The 17,704-nt window shown below is 34.3% G+C and overlaps 3 protein-coding genes and 1 non-coding gene across 9 annotated transcripts; 1 reads left to right on the forward strand and 3 right to left on the reverse strand.

Moving 5' to 3' along the window:
* Positions 1–5,023: 5,023 nt before the first annotated feature.
* On the reverse strand, positions 5,024–7,434 carry LOC132273113 (glycolipid transfer protein 1-like). Its single transcript, XM_059774142.1, has 6 exons — positions 7,309–7,434; positions 7,088–7,143; positions 6,754–6,884; positions 6,334–6,469; positions 5,184–5,315; positions 5,024–5,059 (listed from the first exon to the last, which is right to left on the reverse strand). The coding sequence occupies exons 1-6, from the start codon at positions 7,424–7,426 to the stop codon at positions 5,024–5,026; spliced, it is 609 nt and encodes a 202-aa protein (XP_059630125.1). The 5' UTR covers positions 7,427–7,434.
* A 1,345-nt stretch (positions 7,435–8,779) lies between these two features.
* LOC132274974 (uncharacterized) lies at positions 8,780–10,368 on the reverse strand. The gene is made up of 2 exons (XM_059776346.1): positions 9,973–10,368; positions 8,780–9,130 (listed from the first exon to the last, which is right to left on the reverse strand). Exons 1-2 carry the CDS (start codon positions 10,126–10,128, stop codon positions 8,903–8,905), a joined length of 384 nt encoding a protein of 127 aa, XP_059632329.1. The 5' UTR covers positions 10,129–10,368; the 3' UTR covers positions 8,780–8,902.
* A 335-nt stretch (positions 10,369–10,703) lies between these two features.
* On the reverse strand, positions 10,704–10,775 carry TRNAQ-UUG (transfer RNA glutamine (anticodon UUG)). Its single transcript has one exon. It is a non-coding gene; the product is annotated as a tRNA-Gln (tRNA).
* A 1,759-nt stretch (positions 10,776–12,534) lies between these two features.
* LOC132274975 (pentatricopeptide repeat-containing protein At4g18975, chloroplastic-like) lies at positions 12,535–17,346 on the forward strand. 6 transcript variants are annotated; one of them, XM_059776349.1, is made up of 8 exons: positions 12,535–12,722; positions 12,932–13,087; positions 13,191–13,289; positions 13,419–13,497; positions 13,653–13,750; positions 13,944–14,087; positions 16,216–16,428; positions 16,568–17,346. In XM_059776349.1, exons 2-8 carry the CDS (start codon positions 13,025–13,027, stop codon positions 16,757–16,759), a joined length of 888 nt encoding a protein of 295 aa, XP_059632332.1. In that variant the 5' UTR covers positions 12,535–12,722; positions 12,932–13,024; the 3' UTR covers positions 16,760–17,346. The 6 variants fall into 6 exon arrangements, with proteins under 6 accessions (XP_059632332.1, XP_059632330.1, XP_059632333.1 ...); XM_059776347.1 differs by having other exon boundaries at positions 12,536–12,722; positions 13,644–13,750; XM_059776350.1 differs by having other exon boundaries at positions 12,536–12,722; positions 13,257–13,289; positions 13,644–13,750.
* Positions 17,347–17,704: the final 358 nt, after the last annotated feature.

A 17,704-nucleotide genomic window follows, 5' to 3' on the forward strand; every position in this document is an offset into this window, starting at 1 on the left:
TTTGAGTAAAGTACAGCAACACCCTGTAAGGTTTGTCAAAAGGATACACAGATAAAACTTAGTCTATTTTGGGAGGCTCCAATTTTGGGTTGAGCAGGCTCCAATTTTGGGTTGAGGATTAAATGGACGTCATGAGATTTAAATATTAATTTGTATGCCGTCAAGGATTAAGAAGGATTTAAATGCTAGTCTTTGTTTTAGCAATGTAAATGAACTAGTATGGAAGTATTGGTTGGGAATTCTAGTATAATGTGCAATTTATAATTCTGATAATCATTATATCATGCTATGGATGTTAATTGCTGAACTGTTATAATTTTTGTTCTGTCAATTATATGGAAATGGATGGTTTAAATTGTATATCATTACCTTAACAATATAAAAGGAGGATCTATGATTATAATCATATACTGGATGCATAATATGATCTTGTCTATAGTTGATTGATATTATGTTTGTCTCTGGATGTATTTGATGTTCAATTGAGTGTGCATCATTTATGGATCATTTGCATTATATGCATCGATATGGGACGGTGGCATATGAGGAAGGAATTAGATCAAAACACGGACAAGGACACCCCTCGCATTTGATAAAATAGACAAAGGCACCCTTACAAATGATGAATTAACTATATTACCATTCGATATAAAATTGACAAATATAACACTTTTTATTTACTTAAATACCCTTTTCTATAACACAGCCACACACCCACCATAGCCACACACACCGCCAAACCCCCCACAACCACCACCACACACACACAACCACCGAGAACTCCGACCTCATACCTTACCACAACCACCGCTAACACACCATTAAAAAATCCATACCACCAACACCACTGCCACAACTGCGCGCCTCCGCAACAACACCCACTGCTACCACCGCCACACAACACCCACCACCACAACCACTGCCACAGTGGAAGGGTGGTGGCGGCTGTGCAGTGGAAGAGATCCGGCGAGATCTAAGCTTTAACCGGAGGGACTTGAACGGACGATGAGGAGATCTGGCGTGGTAGTGATGGTACTAACCAGCGTCGGAGAGGAATGGTGATGGTATTAACTGCGTGGCGGTGGCGGTGACGCAGTAGACGGGTAGTGGCAGCTGCGCAGTGGAAGATGTATATATATACCCCTTGTTTCAATCGCGAAAGATTCAACAATTGAAGCATTTGAATCCTAGGAATTAAGGCTTCAATCTCAAAAAAAACCTTAGAAAGGATGAGATAAGGCCAACGAAAGATGAACCCTAAGAAATGCTAGGGGGCCGGTCACTTCCTTGGATTCCTAATTCTTGAGGCAAATGAAGTCGATGAAATTAAGGCTAAAGCAACCACTGCCCCCCAAAAAAAAAAAAAAAAAAAAAAAAAAATTGAATGACCAGCCTTTAGACATTTTCTTCGTTTGCTCGCTGCTTTGATTGTTGAACAAACTCTTAATGGTGGATGACTTCTTTTCTTTTTGACTTCATTCTTGTTCTTTTTGAAGATACAGAGAGGGGGGGGGGGGGGGGGGGGGGGGGCAAAGGGTAATTGAGAGAAAGAGGCAAGGGTAATTTGGTCTTTTAATTATTTTGATATTTTATAATTAAAATTAATAAAATAATGAAAGGCAAATTTGACTTTTTACATGTTTTAAGGCTTTGTTTGGCCTACAAATCTCATAGAAGGTGTCATTGTCCCAAAATAGGATAAGTTGTCTCTGAGTGTCTTTTTAACAAACCTTGTATTGCTGTACTTTACTCTTATAGTTTTTTGACTAAACTCAGGGACACCCGATAACACAGTAAATAATAAATTAATAATGCCGGGGGCAATAGTGATTTTATTATTAGTATTATTATTATTTGTAGTTTGAGTGAGGGAAATTTTAAATTAAAAAAAAAGGTATATATATATATATATATATATATATATATATATATATATATATATTTTTTTTTTTCCAGAGCAATTGCACCCACTGCCAATGAAATTGGTCCGTGTCTGGTACATTGATAGGTTTGACCCTATTATAACTAAGTGTCATATTTTTAAAAACATTTTAATTGATAAATATTTATTTTTTTCTGTTATATTGTTTGTTTTCCTGTGGTTGTAGTTTGACTACTGAATTTTGCTTATTAAATATACAATTTTAGTACAGTTTTCTCTGTGAAATGATTCAATGATATGTTAGTTCGATTGTGGGCAAAATGTTGCTTCTGGTTGGAGACATGAATTAAATCATTTGTATTGTTTGGTTTTTCAAATCATCTAGAAGAGGGGAAAACAGAGGAAATTTACCCAATATCCATTTGTTTTTTTGTATTGTTATTCGATTACATACCAGTAAATTATTTGCAAAAAGTCTGCACTTCATTGTGTAATTGATGATCACTGCTAAGTCCTGATGTATTCATGGGATAAATGTACTAGAGCTCAGAATGACAATGTGATTGGCTTTATAAACTCTGAAATGATTAAATAAATGTTTAACATATTAGGGAGACCCTAGGTTTGTTTCCCTAGCCTCTTAGGAACGAAAAAGTGTAGGGATTTTCATTTCAGGTATGAATTTCGTATAGTGGATATTGTTTGTAATATAATTTTACAGTTAACTTGTAACTTGTGAGAGATACAGTAAGAGTGTCAAATTATAAATTCTGTCATCCTTTTGATTTTCAGATTTATATGAAGTTCAAAAGCAGCCAATATTTCTCAAAATTAAATACCAAACCAATAGCTACGCCATGTCATTGTGCATCAGCATTCGGAAAATGCCTGCTTCGGTGATGCCTATATCACATTTCTCTTTTAATATGCAAGGTCTAGAAACATATGATTCCATTAAGAAAAACAAAATCCAACAATCCCAAGAAATTGTTCGGAGACTATCATTGCTTTCTCTCGCCTTGCTGCTTTTGGAGCTCAATCAGTGTGTACTCAAAATCATCCAACTCTTCTTACTCAGATCAACCTTTGAGAAAATTGGTGCACTTATGAATGGTCATGTATATATATTAATTGTATTTGCATTAGTGCAAAAGCTTGAGTGAACTAATATTTATCTATAGGTACATATATGACTTATTACACACACAAGGGGTGGTCAATTGCAGGGTATTATTTCTGGGCTAAACAGAGGCCTTGGTTCGAGTGAAGAAGAGCTACAAAAGGCAGAAGCGTTGTTGGAGGGCCAGTAGATCTCTCAGTTAATCTTGATAAAATGCAAGGGTGGTGGAAACTGATATATAGCAGTGCCTTCTTATCTTGTACATTTGATGGATGTTGTCCTGGGCCGACGTTTGCCCACACAACTGTTGGCGAGGTGTGCTTGAACCCCCTTTTCTTATGTTACATACATATATGTGTAATGTTATATTGTTTTGATATTGCTGTGAACTTGTGGATTTAGCTAATATTAGTCTATCCAGTAGCGTATTTAATCAGTAAACAGTGCCTTCTGTTGACTATTTATTAAATTTATTTACTTGTAATAGACACTTGGGTCTCCTAGGAGATTGTCAATGCATAAAGTCATGAAATTATTGGGTCCTTAACTTGCACAAGATATAAACTGCTTGCTAATGGCCGTGTTTTGTTCTGATCAGGTATCTCAGAGGATTGACATTCCAAGCAAAGATTTTTGCAATAAATTGTCTGGTACACCGTCCATGCAACCTGATGAAGGTGAAGTTGAACTGAATGCCAAATTAGCCCACATATTTGAACTCATAGGTTGGACTTTTTCAAATTCACAAGTTCTTTAGCTTTTGAATGGTTTGTACCATAATACATGAATGATTGTCCTGATAAATGATCTTTTAACATGAACAGGGTCTTCAAAGGTTAAAATAATGTTAAGACTCTTCTAAGACAATTGGACATGGATCACTACCACCATTGAAGATACTTGATGCATTAAGCCCGCTATCAAAAACAGGAAGTATTGAAATTGAAGTTACCTACCTTGACGAAGATATCCGAATCATTAGGCAAGATGGAGGCGAGCTTTGGGTCTGTTCTTTATTATCTCATAAATATTAAACATCTGCAGTTTCAATCCCATGCTTTGGAATTCTGTTTTATATCTTATTTTTTCATGCAATAGTAATAGTATCACCCCCATCCTCGCTCAGTCTCTCTCATATTTATATATATAGTGGTATGTATAGAAAAACACAATAAAAACTCTGCTTTAAAGGCATGAAAGTGTTGTATACCCATAGAATAATTGTCACCCTATATTGTTTAATACAGGCCTTTTGAAACATTCTCAATAAAACTTGATTGTTGCGCCACTTGAATTCATTGCATATAACTCTTAAGAATAATCTAAAGCTTGAACTAACTCGGGGAAAAGGATTTGTCACACATGAGAATTTCTCAATTATAACTATTAAAAATAATATAACTGAGGTTGAAACTCCTACTAGACTCCCAAGGAAAGGTGAAAGGTTGATGTTCAAGCAGATAGACATAGGTTTAGGCCTTAGGGAATGTTTTGTTAAGGGATAAAAAAGATAGTAGATTTATTGAGCCACAGAAGGGCCATTATGTGGACAGCATTACCCTTGCAAGTGAGGGTATGTTTCTTCAGAAGAAGGGCAATAGACACTCTGGGTGATGTTTGTTTGCAAGGATAAATTAGGATATTATGTTTGAACCAGAAGGGGACCCTTAATTCCCATGTGATTATAAGAAGAGTGAAGGCAAAGCATTCCCCAAAGTTAGACATGTTAATGAGCTAAATCAACAAGGTTATTAAACCATAATATATAAAAATATAACTACAAGCTATTTAATAGCCAGCGGGAAATTAAATAAACATTAAGATTGAGAAAGTTGTAATTAGCATCACAAGTTCAACAAACTAGTGAATATATATGGTTTAAAGATGTTGAAGAAAATAAATAAATAAAAGACAGAAACAAACAGAAAGACAGATAAGGAAGGAAAGAATGGATGAGATAAAGGAATTTAAAGGGGGGAAAAAGATGAAAATGAGAGTTGAGCATAAGGAGACCTCTTGCATCATGAAGCTTTCATGTTATCCAAGCCAACACTAGCCTGCATCAACAGAGTATACATTAACCAAGACTAAGTTTACAAACATATAATGATCACTCAAGAACACATTTAGATTTTGAAGCTATTAAGACAATCAGCCCCACAACAGCACATGGTTTCTTACCAGAAACTTGTGGATCTCTACAAGAAAAGGTGAAAAAGTTGTGCAGAACTTCTCCATATCAGCATAGATATCCCCAGTGCCTCCTATTACTTCCATGAACTTCTTTCTATCCGGAGCAAGTTTGATAGCAACCTGTTATTCGATAATTCATTGTGTCAAAAGTCAATATATATATATATATAATATAAAAAATCATGTTTCACTGATTAATGGTTACGGCAAAAGTTATTATAGTACAAGAGATAGTGAAGGGAAGTCTGGTCATAATGCTAGAGCTGTGAGCTAAGGTTTCTTTAAATACATGGTTGTTTTAAAAGCAATGGCTTTACTCTCTCTTTATTTGTTTATTTATTTATTTTGTTTAATTGCGAGTAATGGCTTACACAACTCTCCTTTATCCTACTCAGTGCTTAGGATTAAGGCAATAATAGTTAGTAATATTCCTACAATCAGGGTCCTCCTAGATCTTTCTTGAAATTGTAAAAGGAAGCTGCACTTGACCCTCATCTAAAATGTCAAGGCCACGTGAGTCGAGAAATCTTGGCTCTCCAAGACATGCTTGTATGTGTGTATTATGGAGTTTAGTGCAGATTGAAGAGCCATTTCTAGCTACTTGCTAAAGAACTTTAAGCCTGATAAATTGCTGGGACTTCAACACTCCTTCATGGCTTTCTTCTCCACCTTTTTTGGTTGCTTTTCTAATTCCAGGAGGGTTGGATTCAGAGGAGACGGTTTGAGGACTCAAGAAGTATTGAAGGTACGGTTTTCATTAAATACATACTCCCTCCGTCCCTTTTTAATTGTCCGCCTCGTACAGGCTGTGACTCACAGTTTATGAGATGGACAATTAAAAAGGGACGGAGGTAGTACATGTTTTTTCATACACTGTTGTTATCCTTGTACCTTTCCTAAGGGTTTGATATGGTTCATGTCAATTTGGAGATAAGAAGGCCAATAGAAAGCTATCCTAAACTTCACAATGGTATGTGATCTTAATGGCAGTAGAACCTATTCAAAGGAGAAATGAACATATAATATAACCTGTAAAGGCAGATTATGAAGAGTGATGGCTTACAACAGACATGTAACAAATATTTATCTCCTGAAGATAAAATTCATAATTAGGATGAGCAGGAAAGAGTAACATTACAGTAAAACTTGAACTAGCAAGCCAGCCATGCCATTTCTTCAAAGTCTTGCCATAAGAATCTGTACAAGCTTTTTCCATGGGCCAATCTTGATGGTCGTGTACGTTTCGAAACAGTTCCACCAAGAAATCCATCGCTCTGTAGAATCATAAAAACCGTATCATACATCCCAGAAATCTAATACTGGAAAAGTAATTTGTTGACTAACAAAGTTAACAATCTCTGTTTTTTTCTTCATCCTTTTCCTTAGCAATCAGTTAGTATGACAAGATAAAATTAACTTTTTACAAGAGATTATTTATTAAAAACTTTTCTTAGGTTTAGATTATGCCAGTATGCATATGCACATATTTATGGAATAAATAAATAAATAAAAAATGACTCCCTTAACAGAACAAGCATATGTTTGTATCTTCATGTACCTTGTCAACCAAAGCAGACCATTGGTACAACTTGATGATGATTTTGCTGTTTTTGTTTCAACTTCAGCTTGTACCAAACTGTACAAGTAGTTGAATCTGGATGCATTGCTAGAATATTTAGATTCCAACCTCTGTAGCAAAAATCAGCAGTGAGATATATATACATGCATGTGCCATAGCTTAAGATTTTGTCAAAATGGATTGGACTAATCTGAGAAAACCACATTGTGAATGTCATATGTGACCATTTGTTACTATTTATGGCATATGTTAATGTTATAGCAACATTTTTTAATCCAAGGAAAAATAATTCATAGGAGAGGATATATCATACCGTTATATTACCACTGATATCAGATTTCACTACAGTCATAGCAGCTCCGAATTTATCTGATGCCATTAAAAATAGAAAAGAGTTATATTCATTGACAATCCAAAGACCAAAACAAACACTTACAGTGAGTATAAATATGTCCGGGGCTTTGTCCCGACTAAAATTAGGGCAAAAATTAGGAAATAATGTATGAATTTTGTGTGATATTATTGAAAATGCACCTAGAACAGGCAATATGAGTTTGCAGACGTCCAAGAAAGGCTTGGTCATCAAGTCCCCTTTATCAGACTTGATATGATTCATTCCTTCCAAACAAGGACTAAACGCTGTTCCTTCCATTGTCACAGTTTACTGCATGATCACAAATTTCACAAACATGTAATTTGGTTTTGAAGACTGATTGAATTCATATGCTCTCATGATTTTAAATCTCATCAAACATCATAAATAAATAAAAGGAAAGCAATGAGAAAATTTTGATATCAACAAATTGCATTACAACATATTAACTGAGTTCATCTTGTGAAAGAATGAGAGGATAATTCTGCAACAAAATTACATGATGTCTTGTCAAACCTAAAAGGAAAATCTACAATACCCATCAACCCAAATCTAACACTGTGTGTGTGTATATATATGTTAAAACATATATGTGTGTGTGTTAAAAACATATATATGTATGTATAGTAAACAAATTAAGGACCATGAAACGATGGTGATTTGATCATTATTTGGAGAATTCAGATGACAGAACTACTCAAAACAAGGACACTTTAAAGACCACATTGTATTTGTAAATCAATTCGATGAGATCTGTGATCATTTGCAACATTAATTTAACAAAATGTTCCAAACAGAAGATGCAAACAAGGAATGAATCATGCACCTTTTAATTCAATTCCTGCTGTTCACAAACTTGATGATCTAAAGGGGGAAAAAAATTAAATAGAAAAAAACAAACTTTTTTATTTAATTCATCTCTATATATGAAAACAAAGTAATATATACATACAATAGAAAGATGATGATGAAGACCTGAGATTGGGATGTGAAGAGGATTGGATTTGATTCAGAGAAGTCCGGTATCAAAAATGTGCACACATGTGTATATGTATATATATTATAAGGACAGAGTGGGAACTAAAATTCAGTTATAATAAATAAATTAAAAATTGAATGAGTCGTTGTCACGTTTAACGGTTATGAAACTACCCGCTGTTTATGCTTTTTGATCTACCTAATGAATTGAGAAAGATTTTTTGAGTCTGAACACTGGCACCATTATTATTAATTTATAGACATATTTTTTCGGAAAATTCTAGTAAACTCACACGCACTTATAAAAGGCTGAAACTCTTGAATCAATATCCGCTTCTGTGTTTCCCTTTTGTAACATAATGCATTGCATTAACGATGTAAAGTTACTGTATAGTGATCTAATATAGTTGTTGCATAATCGATAAAAAATTATTGTGCAATAATCTAAACTTTTTTTTTTTTTTTGGTAATTAATGAGAATTCAAGTTCTCAATACTCAAAACTGTCTTTTTTTTTTTTTTTTTTTCAAGGAGTGTTGATACCATCTGAAAAATATCCACTAGTTTAAAATGGGTGATTACTATGATATATGGATGGTGCCATAGATTATAGCTGTCATCTTACTGAGAAAAGATCATCATTAATCATACCATATCAACAAAATTGATCATCATTAAAATTGATTGTTCTTTTTGCTCCCAAAAACACAAACAAAAAAACACAATTTTTTTTTTTTTTTTTTTTTTTACTTGCCCAAAAAAAAAAAAAAATACAGTTTTAGAAGATGTTCTTGGGCGGGTACTTGATAGCATTCTTGACAATTTTATTGGTGGCAGCAAGACCAAGATCAATGCCACAAATATCAGCCAACCTGATGAGATATAGCAGTACATCTGACAACTCTTCTCCCAAATGCTCCTTCTCTGATTCCTCCCAATTTGGTAACCCTTTTACCACCTCTCCTTTCCACTGAAATATCTCTGATAACTCTCCTACTTCACCAACCTGCACTTCAAACATTATATTAACCATATATATATATATATAGTATTAAGTATTAAGTATATATATAATTGTAAATTTGTCAGAAGAGGCATCTTGGAATAAGAATTTGTTTGGGATGTTATGGTACTTGCCACTAAAACAAGTGTGGCAATCCTGAATCAAATTTCTCAGATAGTATATATGCTCAGCACAAGTTGTCTTTCATATATTCCTATTTTATTAATTACAATCTTAATTAATTCTTGAATCTATGAACAAGTCACTAGTTACTTCACTTATTCCAAATCAAAACACTTATTCTCTAAATATATATATATATAAGCTTTGTATAGCCCTTATATAAGAGAATTGACTCCCATACTCAAAGAAAGTTTTCTGTATATCAACAAGTCAATCTTCAAAATAAGTACAGGGTATATATATATATATCTCTCTCTCTCAACGAAACTTGACAGTAATTACTTGTATAATATCAAAATCAGAGAATTGACTCTCATACTCAAAGAAAAGTTTTCTATATATCAACAAGTCTTCAAAATAATTTTCAGTATAGAAGATGTATATATCTCAGCAAAACTTGACAGTAATTAATTGTATAATATCAAAATCAGAGAAATGACTATCATACTCAAAGAAAAGTTTTCTACACATCAACAAGTCTTCAAAATAGTTTTCAGTATAGAAGATGTATATATATATCTCAGCAAAACTTGACAGTAATTACTTGTATAATATCAAAAATAGCATGCCATGCATAAAATTTTGAGGCAAAACAAACAGTTTAATGCAAACTATATATATTGCTATAATTAAATTAATTAAGAGAGACAATGAAGATTTACCATAGCAAGGAGTAGATTTCTCGGAGTATGATACTTTTCCCAGTCTCTAGCACTGGCAAATTCTTGGAGTTTCTTGGAGAGGTCCTTGAGACTAATGTCCATTGCTCTGTATTCTACCACCTCCACTCCTTCACCTTCCATATATGGTTCACACATCTTAATTTTGGGACTGCACAGGGACACCAGAGAGAGCTCTGCTAGATTTAAAGGCGCGAAATTGAAACATTTTCTCAGAGAATATTATGTATGATTTAATTGGAAATAAAATTGAAAAAAAAAAAAAAAAGAAGAGAAGGAATAGAAAAAAGTTGGAAAAATGCCTTGCCAATGTTTGGCTGAAATGTTTTACACATGAGATTCCTCATCCCCTCTCCTCCCACCATGCAAAATGGCCATCTTCATTACCTTATATTATTAATTGGAGAATATTCTTTTATTACCCCCATATGGACAATGATTAGTGAGAGAGAAAAATAAATAAATTGTGCTAACGAAACTCAATTAACCATGGAATGAAGTGTGATCAATTACAAATACCCATTCTATTTTAGGGTTCATCCGTATAGAATGAGGGTGTTAGGTCATTCATGTGTTGCTCAACTGTTCTTGAGTTAGTTGTCTCTTTTAGTGCAAATGATATAAGATTATGGATATATGTATATGTTTTACAGCTTGTTCTCATTTTATGTGCAAAAGGGCAGAAATCAAATGAAAAGAAAAAAAAAAAAAATAGGTCCCACCGGGAGTCGAACCCAGGTCGCTGGATTCAAAGTCCAGAGTGCTAACCACTACACCATGGAACCTTGCCAATTAGGCTAGCTAATTGATGTTTTGTCGGTGCTCAATTATTTTAACCAAATATTGTGAATTTTGAAAACAACCATATCTTAGTTCTGAAATTATTTCTACCCTTCTTCGTCATTGTGAATTTTAGAATTATATCTCTTTCATATTCTATCTTCTTTATGTTCTTCTCCTGTCTAGTTGCCATATTCCTTCTTTAGATTTTTTATTATCTCCTTTTGAAGAAATAATTTATAAAAAGTATTTTTTTTTTTTTTTTAAATGAAAATTTTGGTATGTACAAATCACTAGCAAGTCATATATTTCATTTAAATTTAATAAAAAATTATTGAATCAAAAGTGCAGTACTTTATTATGGGAAAGCAAATTCACTTACATACTCGGCCTCCATCAAGGCTTGAATTCATTCACCTCTTACCTTTGGTAGAATAAATTAAAGTTGTAAAGGAATTCATGTAATCTGAAATGTTTTTGGAAGGGAAAAAAATAGAATATATAAAAAAATGTATTACTAGTAAAAGAAAGCATCAATACCAGGTAAAATTGAGATAATTAGTTCTAAAACATAATTTAGCAAAACAACCTTACCAAAACCGACCGTCCATAAAGAGAGATTCTAATACATATTAATGAATTGCACCGAAAGTTGATAGGAATAATTTATGAGATTGAATGCATATTATTCTAAACATAAAATTAATCACCATTAGCAAATATATTATTCATCAATATTTATGTTCAAATCAGTCGTTTTCTTAAGCATTTCGCAAGGAATCCAACAGACTGAGAATTGATGATCAAGATGCCCATTTTCTAGCCCTTGCTCCATTTTTTTTTGTAATAATGACTTAAGACCTGAATTCGATAATTATTGAATTTAATTTATATAAGTGATATATGAGTTCCACCACCCTCTCACACAATCAAAGAAATTCAATCTCTAAATTACCACTATTATTTTTAAATCAATTTATTTTTTTCTCCGTCGCCTTGGCATTCAATTTCATACCATATGTAAAAGTTCTCTTCCTTCCCATCACAACATCACTGCTGCTGTTTCTTTATCAAGCAGATCTAACTCAAAGTAGACAATCACTAACTAATTCCAACGCTGCCAAGAGTAGGTGAGTTCTTCCGCTAAGCATATGAGTAGCATTATGATCTCTAATTGTAAAAGTTTGTTTGGTTTGTCACTTAGAATTATTTTTTCTTTTTTTCATAAAATTGAGAATCAGAAATCTGTACAAAAATTTGCTTGGTTTAGTCTTCCAAAAACTATTTTCTAAAAATTCAATTACAAAAAAGTATGTATTTTTAGAATTACAAACCAAATATACCCTTAATTTTTATTGTCTAGATAAGTCCTATTAGTATGGTCATGGACCCGAGTGATAGTTTAAAAGGTGGCAATGGACCAAAAGTGGTGGTGGAGGATGCAGAGGGTAGGTGACATAGCGCTACCAGGAGTGGTAGTGTGGGTGGAGGAAGTGGGGGGCCTGGGGGCGTTACTGGTGGTTGTGGTGGCGGGAGTGCCTTGTAATGGCACCACTGACTGGTGGTAGAGATGAAGTTTGAGGTTGTGTTGTAGAATTTCTGTCTGTAATAAAGCCCAACTTCTACAAAAGCCTAAGGACCATTTCTGAATGTCTACATGAAGCCCAAATTCTTACTTCTCTTCTCATTTGCTGTGAGCCCAACACAAACCCATAGAAAAATTGGGCCCAATTGGCGCTAAATTCTTATCTCACCGGTGTCTCTTCTCCATCTCTCTAATCTGAGTATATACCTATTTGCAGTGGCCATTCGTATTGTCTTCGACTATCGCAAGTACACTCATTTCTTTGATAATCGAACTATGTAGACATACACATATATGTATTATAGGCCACAAATACTGAGTTGCCATGAAATTTGAATATTGAGGCGGAAATTTGAGGTTTGTATTGGTAAGAAAAATGAAAGAGCTGCTTATTTTTAGTTCATATCATTTATATGCATGTTGCAATTTGCGCTACTTAATTTGTTTTTTTGAAGGTTAATTTGTATAATTGTTTGTATTGCTATTATGATATTGTAATCGTAGAATTGTTTGGAATTTCACAAATAATTTGGGCATTATTCTAAGTGAGTTACTGGGTAATATTCATTTATGCAGGGCAAAATCAGGTTTTGATTGTTTTTTCAAGGAATTGGTTGGATTAGCTTATTTGAAGCATAGCTTGTTGATTTGGAGTTAAAGTTGGAATCAATGATAGGTTTAAGTAGCAATAATCCAAATTCCTTCTTGTTTTCCTCAAATGGACAAAATCAGGTTGACTGTTAATTTTTATCTTGTCACTTATCTTCTCATTGCCCTAAAATGCCATATTGCTCTATAAATGTTTCTGATCTGAACTTTCTGTACCGATTCTTAGAGGACAGCCAGAGTAGATCCTGTGGTAGGGTTTGGGTTTTCTAATTGTGGATTTTCTTCAGTGCAGAAGGGTACAGGGTTTATTGTCTTCATGCCGAAGGCAAGTGAGGATAAATTGTATTTGTTTCCTTTTGATTTTCCTAAAATGTTATTGTGTACCAATAAAATTAATTAATGGGGTTTAAAATTCCCTTTTCTTCGGTTTTGAAAATTTTATGTTGATTTGTAGGTAACTTGCATCTCGCACGTCAAGTGCTCCCACAACAATCAAAGTAGACAATCACTAACTAATACCAATGCTGTCAAGGGTAGGTGATTTCTCCCACTAAGAATATGAGTAGCATTATGATTTCTAATCGTCTGATGTTTTGGTAATGATGTCATCTATCAGTTGTCGTCACTGTAATTGTTTTCCTAGATTTTAAAAATTGCTTCACTAGGATTTTCTTAGCAGGGAGTGCAGGAAAAATGATTAAGAAGGCAGGAAAGAGAGAACATCACTTGTGGAATAAAAGAGAGTCAGCTGGGTCTGGGCAAAAGGCACTTGATCTTGTTCGAATTGTATGTATGATTTTTATTACTTTGTCTGTAATCCTGTTTCTGCTGTTTTAGGTTTTTTATCTGATTCTTGTGATGATTCCTTAACTGGTTTGAATGAGAGATCGCATAGTTGTAGGAATGGCAATTTCAAATATTTGGACTAAAAGAGCATTTAATTGTTATGTTACCTAGTCTGTAAACCTTGAACTGGCAGGTTTCTGGGCTTCCAAACGAGAAGGAGGCTGTTTATGGAGCATTGGATAAATGGACGGCTTGGGAAACAGAGTTTCCGTTGATTGCGGCCGCTAAGGCTTTAAGAATCTTAAGGAACAGGAATCAATGGATACGAGTAATTCAAGTATGATGCTTTCCAAACTTTGCATAAAATTATTGAGCTTGTGCAGTGGCAAATTTGATGCTTATTTATACTTTTTGGTGTTTAATATCATCTTGTTAGTAGTAGGGTGCCTCAGATGTTAAAAATTGCAATCTATTTCCATCTATCTCATACTATTGCATTCATAACCCTGATTTTCTTGAGTCAGTTGGGTCCATGCTTCAGTTTACTTATTCAAAATTGAATTGGTAAGATTTAGAATTTAGAACTAAGGTGATCTAATACCAACGGGTCAATGGCCTAGCGGTATCAGCCTCTTACCTCTCAAAGGGAGGTCAGGGGTTCAAGTCTCAAAAGAGACAAATGTGTGTGAGTACCAACTAGGAAAAAAAAAAACTAAGGTGATCTAATTTTTTCAATTTTTTCCATCTATGTAAAGCAAAGCCATCTTAAGCATATTCTATAAAGCATTTTATTTCTATATCATTTACGCTGTTAAATTTGTGCTGAAATTATAGTTTCCAAGAACATGTTCTGATGTTTAAGTAGTCCATCTGCTCACTTGAATCTGTACTTCACCAATACATATCAGTGTTTGTGATAACTGAACCAGTATAAACTAAGTTGTGGCTGTTGCATTCACCAAATCCTTGAAGCACTTGTATCTTTTCAGGACTTGTGGGAAGTCAATGGGTCATGATCTTTAGCATCTTAATTTTAGACATGGTCTAAACCAGTGTTATTAAAGGCTCAAGGCGTACCAAGGCGCTAGAGGTCCTTTGGAGCCTAGGCGCGAGGCGCGCTCCTGAGTGAAGTGAGGCGCACAATTGAAATTTTAAACTACCATAATAGCATTCATATCTCACAAGTCATATCAATATTCTAAAAATTAATATCAAATATAAAAAAGTAAATCCATCAACTATATAAGCATTCAAGAACCATAAAACATAGCACAAATTTGTTTTCTTAAAAGGCAAAACATAGTACAAAAATAAATAAATCTATTAAAAAAATTGTTAACAAGAAAAGATAAAAAAAAAAGAGGCAGAGATAAAAGAAGTAGATGAAGACAGAGAAGTAGATGAGAAAAGAGAGACAGTGTTAAAGAAGAAAAAGGAGAAACAAATAGAGCCCAAAAAAAAAAAAAGACAGAGAGAAGAGAACTAGACGGAGAGAAAGAAGTAAACAAAGATGAGAAGAGATGAGTAGAGAAGAGAGGAGAGAGAAGTAAAGGAGAAGAGAGAGAAGAAGAACAAAGAACTGACATGGCTTCGTCATTTGTGTCTGCCACTAGGGCTTCGTCGTTGCTCTCATAGTCTCACTCTTTCTATGTTCGGTCTTAGACTTTCTTATTTGTTTATTCTTTTGAACACAAGATCCTTCTCTGATATGCTTAGGCTTTCTTATTTGTTTATTAAGTTGCCAAAAGTACCCTTTTTGGCTTAAGAGATAGAACAATCATTTAAAAAAAAACAAAAAACAGCGAGGCACACCTAGACAATTAGGACGAGGCGCAACCGAGGCGCGCGCCTAGTAAACATCAGTGAGCCTAGGATGACAACAGGCGCTAGACTTGCTCCTTGAGCCTAGGCGCGCCTTTAGCAACACTGGTCTAAACATGTGAAGCATTGTTTGGTTATGGAAAGCAAGTTTAAGGCATTTTTTAAAACCGAATATGATATATTGTTGGAAGTAATTTTAAATCAATACGTACCTAGATTATAACTTTGGTTGAAACATGATTATGTTTTGCGTTGCGTTGGCCTAAAATGTGGACATACAAACACCCTCAAGTTCCAACAATATATGAATGTCATATGCAAATTTGTGAGGCTGTACTGAAAAGTAAACATGAAATCAATGTTATAACCTTAACTTTGGAAGCCCAAGCTTCATAGAAAGGTAAACTGGAAGATCCTAAGATGTGCTGTTAATTCTACTCTGTTGTGAGGATCTCTTAATTCACTCTGAGTGACAATACTACTGTCGAACTATGTCATCGCATATAAGTTTCTAAGGTTTTGGTTGAAGGAATCCCGACTAGTTAGGTGATGACATCCAGTTTAAATTTTGATTTTTAAATGTAGCTAAATTGGATGCATATAATCTGCTTGTTTGCTGGTTACTCATCTTCAGTGATACTCAGGTGGCCAAGTGGATGTTGAGCAAAGGTCAAGGAGCGACAATGGGAACCTATGACACCCTGCTACTGGCTTTTGATGAGGATCGAAGGGTAGATGAGGCAGAATCACTATGGAACATGATTTTGCATACCCATACACGCTCTATCTCGAAGCGATTGTTTTCTAGGATGATCTCCTTGTATGATCATCATAATATGCCTGATAAGATAATAGAGGTACTACTGCAAAGACTATTGTTGCTTGCACCTCCATCGCCTTTTGCAATATTTGTTTGCAGTTTATATGATGTTTTTTTCATTAATTTTTGAACAACTGCATATTATGATGCTAAATCTATTCCCTATAAAATGTCAGGTTTTTGCGGACATGGAAGAGTTGAGTGTGAAACCAGATGAAGATACTGTCAGGAGAGTTGCCCATGCCTTCCAAAATATAGGTCAAGAAGATAAGCAGAAGTTGTTTCTTAAGAAGTACCAGAGCAAATGGAAATACATTCACTTTAAGGGTGAACGAGTTAGGGTAAGAACAGATGCATGGAGTAAATAATGTTGTTTGGACTTCACCGAACGAAATTGGCAACAATTTAAACTTCGATAGTCAAAGCACAAAATCTGCTCCTTATGACTGTGTTTCGACATTAGGCCTTGTTAATTGGGGTAGAGCCGTAGAATATAGAGAAACTTTGTAGCTGTTGTAATGGAGATTTAATCAACTCAAACATCCTTTGCCGGGAAAGAAATGAACTTGCTGTTCCTGTATATGCTTTATAGCTCTTACCACATTTCTGACTGCAAACTCAAGAGCGTCCACTAAATTGGATTCCGAGGGTAACTTGAATTCTTTCATTTTGGTGGATCAAGACTTGAGCACGAATTAAATGTTAGTGGCGGGATGCTACATCATGCTCTGTGAGGCTACATCCTCTGCTGGGAAGCTACATTTTGTTGTGTGAAAGTGGGCTTTCGACATGTGCTATTACAGGGGTTTTGAAACGTATCTATATGTAGGGGCCTCCATAGATCCATTCTGTAGTGTTGAAATTGGTCTTGTACAGTTCCATTCAAAGGCTGATCAATCAATTGATATCATACATACAAACACTTCATTGAATGATACTATGAGCTTTCGTTTAACCTTGTCGCCGGAGTAAGCAATTTGTCTTCGTCTTTAGTCATGATATGAATGGCTTGCGGCTGTATTCAGTTATTTTATTTTATTTTATTTATTAATAATTTCTTGTAATCTGGGGTCGTTTGGTAATGTTTACGTTTTTGTGTTTCTTATTTTCTATTTCTAAGTGGTCCTATACTTATTTCTTGAATTTTGTAAACAGTAAACAAGAAACATTTTTGGTAAGTTTTTAGCAAAAATAAAAATAAAAATAAAAATTATTCATTTAAAAAATATTAATCTCATTAATTAATATATTCCTCACATATAATAACAATTGGGTTTTTTGAATTGGCCGTTGGTAATTGAGTTGAATAAGGA

The sequence above is a fragment of the Cornus florida genome, unplaced genomic scaffold (assembly GCF_030987335.1).
Source record: "Cornus florida cultivar Cherokee Brave unplaced genomic scaffold, ASM3098733v1 CherokeeBrave_3.0.0_Hap2_Chr09, whole genome shotgun sequence".
NCBI lineage: Eukaryota > Viridiplantae > Streptophyta > Magnoliopsida > Cornales > Cornaceae > Cornus > Cornus florida.

Bases quoted from the DNA above. Each gene is read 5' to 3' on its own strand.
- LOC132274974 (XM_059776346.1), bottom strand. From the start codon at position 10,128: ATGTGTGAACCATATATGGAAGGTGAAGGAGTGGAGGTGGTAGAATAC. The intron at 9,131-9,972 runs GTAAATCTTCAT...TTTGAAGTGCAG, and splicing joins GAAATCTACTCCTTGCTATG to GTTGGTGAAGTAGGAGAGTT.
- LOC132273113 (XM_059774142.1), bottom strand. From the start codon at position 7,426: ATGGAAGGAACAGCGTTTAGTCCTTGTTTGGAAGGAATGAATCATATC. The intron at 7,144-7,308 runs GTGCATTTTCAA...TAATGGCATCAG, and splicing joins ACTCATATTGCCTGTTCTAG to ATAAATTCGGAGCTGCTATG. The intron at 6,470-6,753 runs GTACATGAAGAT...ATGATTCTACAG, and splicing joins GGTCTGCTTTGGTTGACAAG to AGCGATGGATTTCTTGGTGG.
- LOC132274975 (XM_059776347.1), top strand. From the start codon at position 13,025: ATGATAGGTTTAAGTAGCAATAATCCAAATTCCTTCTTGTTTTCCTCA. The intron at 13,290-13,418 runs GCAAGTGAGGAT...GTTGATTTGTAG, and splicing joins TTATTGTCTTCATGCCGAAG to GTAACTTGCATCTCGCACGT. The intron at 16,429-16,567 runs GTACTACTGCAA...ATAAAATGTCAG, and splicing joins TGCCTGATAAGATAATAGAG to GTTTTTGCGGACATGGAAGA.